Consider the following 9,577-nt stretch of genomic DNA (forward strand, 5'->3'; position numbering starts at 1 on the left):
AAGAGCAAATGTTGCCAGTAATTGAGATATTTCTGCATGTTATACATATATCTATTTTTCACAAAATTCTGTGAGGGCTTGTAAACAAAAATTTCACCTCCCACTACCAGCATTCAATCTCACAAGCAAACAAAATCTATGAAGCCTTAAAACAAAATCAGACACAAAATGTTCCTGTCATTAGCAGAAATTAAGCAGAAATTTTATTTCCAAGCTCTTCAAAGATTATAACAAACACATATAAAGTATTCTTTTAAGTGTCCCAAATTAAATCAAAGGCACATCATCAAAGTAAAACACTTGTGACATTGAGAATTCATTTAGGTTGTAATATTTTCCCATCACTTTTTTTTTAATCATTTGCAATATTCTGTAGATGACATTTAAACATTGGTTTAAAGACATGAAATAATTTAGTATTTTTTTTAAGTAAAACCACCATTATAAAATAGAGAAACTTAAGAAGACAAAGATCAAATCTGCTTCATATACAGGATGGGGCAATCTAATACACAACACAACATTAATCCTTTCAAACAAGTTTGCTAAGAAACAGCTCCCATATTTAGTGTTAAAAATAAAACAATCTTCTCATTTAGAAAAATCAAGACATCATTTGATTAATAAAGCCCATTCTTCCCCAATTTTATACTTGCTTGTCTTCATTTAGAAATTATAAATTCATGAGAAAAGAACAAATTTTGTTATGGTATAAAAATCTTAGTCGGGAACAACAAATTACAAATATTTAATTTTTTTAACAAACAATACTGTTTTCCTTCCAAAAATGTAAACATCTAGTAAATAAAACATATGTAACATTCCAGGTATAGAAACGTTAGTAATTCACTTAATGAAAGAGGTGTATTTTGGTATATTTGGTGGTAAGGTTTTTGTTTAAGTATAAAGCACTTCAACAAAGAACCAGGCCGTTATTTTTTAAAATCTACTCCTTCACCCAGTTTCCTTGAGTAGAAACTCATAAATTTCCATAGAATTTTGGCTAAAGGACCAGGCCACAGGAAAGGTCCTGTGAAATATCTAAAAGTCATTTGGCTGGAGAAGTGCGCTCTTGAGATTTGGAGGCAGTCATTCATCACTTGGTGCTTGAAAGCATTCCTCAGCGGACTTCTTCCCTATTGGAAAGAGAATTTGGTAGGCTTTCATTTAGTAAAAGTTATACATAAAATTAACTAGTCATCGGGCTTCCCTGGTGGCGCAGTGGTTGACAGTCCGCCTGCCGATGCAGGGGACGCGGGTTCGTGCCCCGGTCCGGGAAGATCCCACATGCCGCGGAGCGGCTGGGCCCGTGAGCCATGGCCACTGAGCCTGCGCGCCCGGAGCCTGAGCTCCGCAACGGGAGAGGCCACAACAGTGAGAGGCCCGCGTACCACAAAAAAAAAAAAAAAAAAAAAAATTAACTAGTCATCATTTCATAGGTCACTTTAGGGTTCTCAAAGAAGAAAGTAACATGTTAATACCAGAAAATCCAAACTACAACCATTGAATAAGTAGGACCCATGAAAGTGCTCTGTAAAAAGAAAAATGCTATGCCAGCAGAAGACTATTATTTTAATACCATAAATATGAACATTTTCCATTAAAAGGTACAATAGTACCTGATAGTATGATTACTTCCTTCTTGTTAATGTGAATAATTTCCTTTTCAAGTATATGAAAAAAGACCTAAGATGATTACTTCCTGTATAAACACCCCTTAGAACATGTAATTTGAAATATATTGGCCCCAAAAGACTCTAATAATTTATGCCCTGCCCTGCTCCCCCGCCTCCAAAAAAAACAGTGAAAATGTGAATGAGACCCCATACAACACACTAGAATCCAGGAAATTTATTATAGGCCACCAAAGAGGTGTTTTCATTTCAAGAATAAATTTTTAAGGTTCTTTTAACCCTACTCACACTTTCCCCAGTTACTCCATTTCTTCCTCCATTAAAACACAGAAATACATTCTGAAAGCTTCTAGGAAAGAAATCACAGCTGGTGATGGGACCAAGTCTCCTCTGGAGAGTCCTTAGTCCCAAGAGTAACAAGTCAGTTGATAGCACCAAACAACAAATCACAACTCCAGGATGGTGTAAGGACAGAGAAGATGGTATTGAGGTCAAGAAATTATTATTGGCCAGCTCAGTTCAAAAGCTCAAGTACACAAGGATATTAGCATCTCATGAGTTAGTGCAAAGAGCATTGAGACTCTTCTAATTAGATATATTCCACAAGCAGCAGATGAGAGTCATCCTTCAGGTAAAGTTGTGCATTTTGCTGGGTTTATTTTAATTCCCCCAAGAACGGTAGATATTTAAAACTCAGTTGCCCAAGTCCTTTGGGAAGCCCCATGATAATGCTATGGCCCCAAGACGGCCTGGTGTATCATTACTCACCAGTCTTCAGAGTAAAGCACAGGATCTGTGCTCCCGAAAGGGGTTGCTTCCGGCTGGAACACCTACCAGCAGGGCGTCCTTACAGGCATTCTGCATGCAGTACTGTTGAAGCTCTGCTGCCGCCTGAGAGACCTGAAACAAAGGGACAAGAGCTTGACACGCTGCTCACAGCCAGATCCATCCAGCAGTCACTTGAGACTCTGAAAAATGATCATACAACCTGACAAAGGTCATACTTTGTGCAACCTCCAAGAGTCTTTTTTGCTGAAAGTTCTAATAATTGAACTCCAAAGAGGAAAGGTTACAATTTCTATAACCTTGATTTAGGGTATTTTTGGTTTAATGGCTTACTCAACAAAGGAAAGATAAAGCCGTATCTTTCATCCATTTAGAATCCTAGTTTTGAGACTGAATTTGAAAGAAATAGCTTATCCTAGTGTGCCCTTTACAAATTTTCACTTATAAAGCATGCATTGATATATCCAGGTCTGCCATGTGAACAGACTATTTTAATGTTTACAAGGCTGGATGGAGCCTTATCTGGTCTGCTCAAAACAAGTGACGAGGTCCCTCCATCACGTTTGTCTTGTTTTGGGGTTTGTTTTTTTTTTTGCGGTACACGGGCCTCTCACTGCTGTGGCCTCTCCCATTGCGGAGCACAGGCTCTGCACGTGCAGGCTCAGCGGCCATGGCTCACGGGCCCAGCCGCTCCGCGGCACGTGGGATCCTCCCGGACCGGGGCACGAACCCGCGTCCCCTGCATCGGCAGGCGGACTCTCAACCACTGCGCCACCAGGGAAGCCCTCCATCGTGTTTTTGAAGCAGAACAGCTTATTGGTTAAGAGTGCAGTCTCTGGACAAGTTACTTAACTTCTCAGTACCTGTTTTCTCATCTGTGAAATGTATTTAGTAACAGTGCCTACCTTCCTGAGTTGATGTAATAATTAAATGAGTTAATGCAAGTAAAACACTTAGAATAGTGTTGACACTAGTTAGCAATCATTTGTGGCAGACTGCAGAAACAGTCACAATATTTTGCAGCTCCTACCACCAAGAAGTAAAGTCTTTATCCGCCCCTTGAATCTGGGCTGGCCTTGAAACTTACTTTGACCAGGACAATGGCAGAAATAATGGGCAAGTTCCAAGCTTAGGCCTCAAAAGCCTTTGCAGCTACTTCTCTTGCTATGGTTGCAACCGTAAGACCACCATCAAATGAACCCAAGCTAGCCTACTGGAGGTCTTGTGGAGGAGAACCAGTCAGCCAAACCCCAGCCACCTGCCTACTAACCTCCAGACATATGAGTGAGGCCATCCTAGATCATCCAGCCATCAGCTAACCCTCCATTTGATGGCAGATGCACAGAGAGCCCAGCAAAGACCAACAGAACTATACAGCTGAGCACAGCTTAAACTGTTGATCCAAGAATTGCGAGTTTATAAAGGTTGTTTTAAACCACTAAGTTTTGAAGAATGTATTAGGCAGTATTGACACTATATTATTCTACCTTTCTTCTTAGCGTCCATTTGATGGATATTTGTACTTGGAGGCTTTCCTTGCTTTCCATTTTTCTTGTACTGAAAAAGTGTTTTGTATAAAATCTCACCCATATTGTACAAAAATGTTCCGATTGCGGTTCAAGTATTACTACTAATTTGTGTTAATTTTCCAAGCTTCCAAATAACTGAAAAAATCGATTCCTTAGGTGTCAGTTACTATCTAGTTTCTAGAATACTTTAGGAATTTTAGTTTCATTAATGTAATGACAATTTATATCATATAAACATGTAATATAATGTTGCCAAACTAATGTTTAAGCTTGCCTTTCCCTCAACAGAAGTTCTGACATTTTCATGTTAATTATAATTGGAATTAATTAATATATGTTATTAATTCAAAAGAAATTTGGAACCAATTATGCTCATACTTATTATCTCAGCTTCAGAGGGAACGAGTGAACTCCACACATGATGGGTGGAAAGAGACTGTCTCCCAGGACTCCCAGAGAAATGGGACTAACTGCACCCTAGCCTAAAGAACATGTCAAAAAGTTAAGGTGAGGGATATGCAAAGCAAATGAGAGAAGAGTAAAGTGGTCAGCATTTCTCTAGCACTTTGAAGGGGAAAACTCTGGCCTGGGAGAATACAAGCCCAAACCCTTAGAAGTTGTATCCTCCCAATGGAGGTGGGATAATCCCTACCCAAATCATATGACTTTCCTTGGTTTGAGCCCAGGCTGACCCATCAACTTCTGAGAGACTTCTCCAAAGCAAAGAAGGGGTCCTTGGAAGGATACTGAGCACTGAAGCACTGGGAGGGGGTGCCCTCCATCATATGCTAAGAAACTGGTATTCCGGTTTATTTACCAGTTAGCAAGTCTGTGAAAGAGAAGACGTCTCTGGGTGTGCTGAGAACTTCCATCCGTCACTGAGCCCTGATATGAGTCAAACCAGACCCTGGAAGGTTGTGACTCCCTAAGGTGCTGCCTGAGAAAAGCCCTGCCAAGCACCCCAAACCATACTCCCATGAGGACACTCTGCAAATAAGCTTATTATCTGTGTGACTTCGAGCTATTCACTTGACTTCTCTGTGTCTGTTTCACCACCTGTAACTACTTTTTAAATGTAGATAAGAATACCTTCCCCAGCTACTGCACAGGGTAGGCAGGCGTCTGGCTCACAGTTTTTCTTTCCACTTCAGGTCCCCACATCATCTTAAACATTTCCAACAACCCTAGTTTCATTTCCCTGAGCTCCTCTCTTCAAACAACCTTCTCCTCAACAGCAGTAGTTACAGCCAATACCTGTAACTGCTCCACATCTGTAATTTCACACTCCAACATCCTGCCTTCCGATCACAATCTCTCCTGCCCATCCAGGGTGCTGCTTCCTTTCTCCTCACTACACCTGCTCTTTGACCTCAGGGGGAACATCTCTTCCTTTTTTGTCTGGCCCATCACAGGGAGGCTGGCTCTGTTCCTTCTCCATTCAGCCTGGGTTCAGCCTCTTTCCGGCCAGACGCTCAAATTCCTTGCTCTCCACTCCCATTTCTATCTTTCTGGCAAAACTCCCCCGCTAACCCACTACTTGGATCAACTACCATTCACCTTGGGCACTCAGATTCCTGGGCAGCCAAATACTGCTGGAGACAAAAAAAAAAAAAAAAAAAAAAAAAGTAGGACAATCAATCTCACAGTAGCTGGGTCTTCAGAATCACAAAGTGTCTATGATTGTGCCTGCTAGGGGGTCCTCTCCCATTCCCAACAGCACTCTCTCCCTCATCTTCAGCGCTTGTGACACCATAAGTTCCCTTTTTTCTGCCTTAAAAGAAAACTTGGCCTCCTATTTCACAAAGAAAATTGTCATCATACAAGGTATTAAGGCCTTATCTGGAAACATCTATGTTAACACATATCCTTTCTCCTTTCTTCCTGCCTCAGAAGGTGCCCCTCCAACCCCAGACCCCCTTAGACAGACTACCTGTCTCTACCTCCAGTTCTCCTTCTCCATTTGTTTCTCCCCCTCGACCTAAAAATACAGTGTGTTCCTTCCTCTCAACCTCAAAATACAACTTTTCATTTCCTAAATTAAAAAAAAAAAAAGGTTTCCTCTTTAAAACCAGATTTTTTTTTTTAAAAAAGTCTTTCTATCCTATTACAAATTAGATTCGGCACCTACTACTACATGTCACTGAAACCTCTTCTGCATTCCACAGCTCTCTCTCTACCTTGTTTTAGAATCAATTACATCAATTACTCTCTGAAATTATTTTATTTATTGGTTAGTGTGTTTATTGTTTATCTTCCCCACTAGAATGACGTTTTCTCAGTACCTAGAATAGGGCCTGGTACAAAGAAAAGGCACTACTGAGGTCCACAGACTATCGCAGCAGTGTCCATTCATTCACACACACATTCTACAAATAATGCTATATACTAGTTGGTAAACACAATTACACATCAGATGCTTTTTAATCAACTGACTAAACACTGGACACGTTGACTAAGCCTCAGAATTGCGAAAACCCCTCCTTCCTTGCTTCAGTACCCTTGCTTTCCCTTGCTTCCCTTCTCGCGGGCATCTCTTTCGGCGGGTCCCTGGGTTCCACACTCTGGTCACTTCCTACAGCTTTCACTCCTATACGTTCTCTCAGCCTCGTTCTCTGAGCTTCGGCCCAGGTAGCCAAACACCTCCCGGGCATCCCCTCAAAGTCCACGTATCCGAAACTTTCGCATCATCTCTCCTCCTTACCGTAGCGAATGGCAACGCCATCCATCCTGTCACCAGGCCAGAAACCCGAGCAGCGCCCTCCTCCCCCCTCATCCTATCAACCCATCACCGAGGCTCATCCATTCAGTCTCCTCCGCAGCTCTGGACCCCATCCTCCCGCACCAGCCAAGCCCGGGGGGGCCACCAGCACGTCGCCCGCATTCCTGGTGTCCTCGCGTCCGTCGGGCACCCCAAGTCATTGTCCCCATCACTGAAACATGACCGCGCCGGGGCTCTCGGTCCCGGACCGCCCTCGCGGGGACAGGTGCGTTTCTCCCGGGCGCCGGGGTCCGGGCCCGGCCCTGCGCGGACTCCCGCCGCCCGAGGCCGAGCCGCGAGCCTGGTCGGGCGCCGTCCTCAGGGCCGCCCACAGCGTCCGGCCACCCGGCTCGCGCTCAGGCCGGCCCCGCAGCTGTCCGCCCGGGCGCGGCCTCCTCCTCCCAGGCCCGCGGACGGCCGGGCGGTCTCCGCACCCCGAGGCCAGACGCCGGCGCGGGCCTCACTTTGATTCTCTCCACGCCGGCCTCCAGCTTGAGCTGCTCCACCAGGCGCTGCAGGGCGCTTACGCTGGCCCCGGAAGACATGGCGGCGGCCTGAGCTCCGAGCGAGTGAGCGAGCCGGTGGGCGGGCGGAGACGCGAGGCCCCGAGGCCCAGCGCCGCCCCGGGGCGGGGAAGCCGCTGCGCCTGCCCCGCCGCCCGCCGGCCGCTGCGCCTGCCCCGCCGCCCAACGGTTGCTCCCGGCCTCGCCCGGCAGCCGCTCCCCTCAGTGGCAGGCGCAACAGGTAAGCGAAACCTTGGGGTCTCGAGCTGACGGACACCTAACTCTGCGTTCTAAGCCGGGAGGGCGCCTGCGTCTACCCCTGGCCCCCGAGCCGCGTCGCGGGGCCCACACAGGGCGCCCACCTGCACATCGAAGCTTCTAGGAGGAGCAGGAGTGGGTGTGGGGGATGGAAAAGGAGAAGACGCTCTCCTGGAGACTCGGAACTGTGACTGCGTGTGGATGGAGCAAGGTGTGGAGCGAGTGGCAGAAATAAGGGGCCACGTGTGAAGGCTTCGAAGCCCTGCGAGGGAGTTATCCTCGGGTAGGTGAGGACGGTCGATGGGGTTTCCATGCAACAGAAACAGGTTTCTGCGTTAGCCTGTGACTGTGTGACGGGAATCCTAGCGGTTCGGCAGGGTCAGTAAAGTAAGAAGGGTAAAATCGCAGGCCCTGACATATTTGCAGAACATACAGAAGAAAATTAAATTCAGCCCCCCTCACTCCCGTCTCGCCGTTCAACTGTAACCATTGTTTCTCTTGTGCTGCATTTTTTTTATAGTGGACATTAGTGTGTTTCACAAAACTGGCATCATTACTATATGTAAAACGTGGTTTTTGTTTTTTTTTAATTAATTTATTTTATTTTATTGTTTATCTTTGGCTGCGTTGGGTCTTCGTTGCCGCACGAGGGCTTCCTCTAGTTGCAGAGAGTGATTGCTACTCTTCATTGTGGTGCGCGGGCTTCTCATTGCTGTGGCTTGCTTTTGTTGCGGAGCACAGGCTCTAGGCGTGTGGGCTTCAGTAGTTGTGGCAGGTGGGCTCAGTAGTTGCGGCTCACCGGTTCTAGAGCACAGGCTCAGTAGTTGTGGCACACAGGCTTAGTTGCTCCACGGCAGGTGGGATCTTCCTGGAGCAAGGCTCGAACCCGTGTCCCCTGCATTGGCAGGCGGATTCTTAACCGCTGAGCCACCAGGGAAGACCCAAACGTGTGTTTTTTGTTGATTTTGTTTTTCACTTAATGTATTATGAATATTTCCTGATTATTCTTGTGCGCCATTGTATTTGTTAGAACCCACTTAAATTGAGTAATGCAAAAAGGTAATACACTGGCTTGTGTAACTCAAAAGCCCAAGGACTTTAAAGTAATGGGTTTAATTGCCCAAATAATAGCTGTAGGGCTCTCATTTCTCCATCTCTTGGCTCTGCTTTTTCTGAGTGTTGGCCTTGTTTTTTTCAATGGTAAATAGACTCCCTCTAGTGCTGCGAAGGAAAGTTTTATTGCCCCGGCCTAGGAACCCCAGGAGCAGTAGCACCTCTTTTCTGTCTTTCTAATTGCTGCAGCAAAAATCCCCATAATGGACCTCACTGACCTTATTGAGTCATGTGTCCACCCCTGAACCAGTCGATTTGAAGGCAAGGGTTTGTGTGGTGTTGGAATGCCCGGATTAGCTGCCCCTGGCCGAGAGCAGGATGTGGGCTGGGGTCAGCCCCACCTCTAGTGGGCCCTGTGGTGTGCCACCCAATTTCCCATTTAGGACCAAGGCATTCATTGCCCCACCTGCCGGGAGTAGCAGCAGCTGATGCCTCTCAGCTGAGTCCCTCTGGAAACTGCCCTTAGCCCGAGAGCCACCCCTCCCAGGGTCATCTCTCATCCAATGACGGAAGTGTGGGATGCATAAGATCTGCACCCCAACCCCCTTGCCTCAAGCTGGCACAACAGTGAAGGATGATGGCAGCTCAGAGCTCCCCCTGGGGTCATCTGAGGCCTTTATGACAGCTGCCTCACAGTTCGGTGCCTCCCTCTGCCTAATCCCCAGTTCCTGGACTGCCCTACAGGTGTTGATCTTCACACTCCACAACAGACTTTCTGCATGAAAATCTCCATCTCAGAGTCTGTTTCTCTGGGGAACCCAAACTAAGACACCCACCCAAACCATATGGACTGAAAGGGGAAGATCAGCTCCCTAAAGGAAAACCAGGATGCTGATACTAGAAGGGGGCCAGGGGGAGTCAAAGAAAAGATCTGCTCTTCAGCTATTATTTTTAATGACTGCATGATATTCCATTGTACAACTGGGTCATAATTTATTTACCTGTTGCCCTATTAGTTAACACTGTGGTGGCCACCTTAAACATACAGCTTTGTGT

General features: G+C 46.0%; 1 protein-coding gene across 1 annotated transcript; it reads right to left on the reverse strand.

Moving 5' to 3' along the window:
• Positions 1 to 7,301, reverse strand: GNG10 (G protein subunit gamma 10). Its single transcript, XM_060014333.1, has 3 exons — positions 7,172 to 7,301; positions 2,403 to 2,534; positions 1 to 1,136 (listed from the first exon to the last, which is right to left on the reverse strand). The coding sequence occupies exons 1-2, from the start codon at positions 7,250 to 7,252 to the stop codon at positions 2,409 to 2,411; spliced, it is 207 nt and encodes a 68-aa protein (XP_059870316.1). The 5' UTR covers positions 7,253 to 7,301; the 3' UTR covers positions 1 to 1,136; positions 2,403 to 2,408.
• Between the last annotated feature and the right edge of the window lie 2,276 nt (positions 7,302 to 9,577).

This window comes from Delphinus delphis, chromosome 6 (assembly GCF_949987515.2).
Source record: "Delphinus delphis chromosome 6, mDelDel1.2, whole genome shotgun sequence".
In the NCBI taxonomy this organism is placed as follows: Eukaryota; Metazoa; Chordata; class Mammalia; order Artiodactyla; family Delphinidae; genus Delphinus; species Delphinus delphis.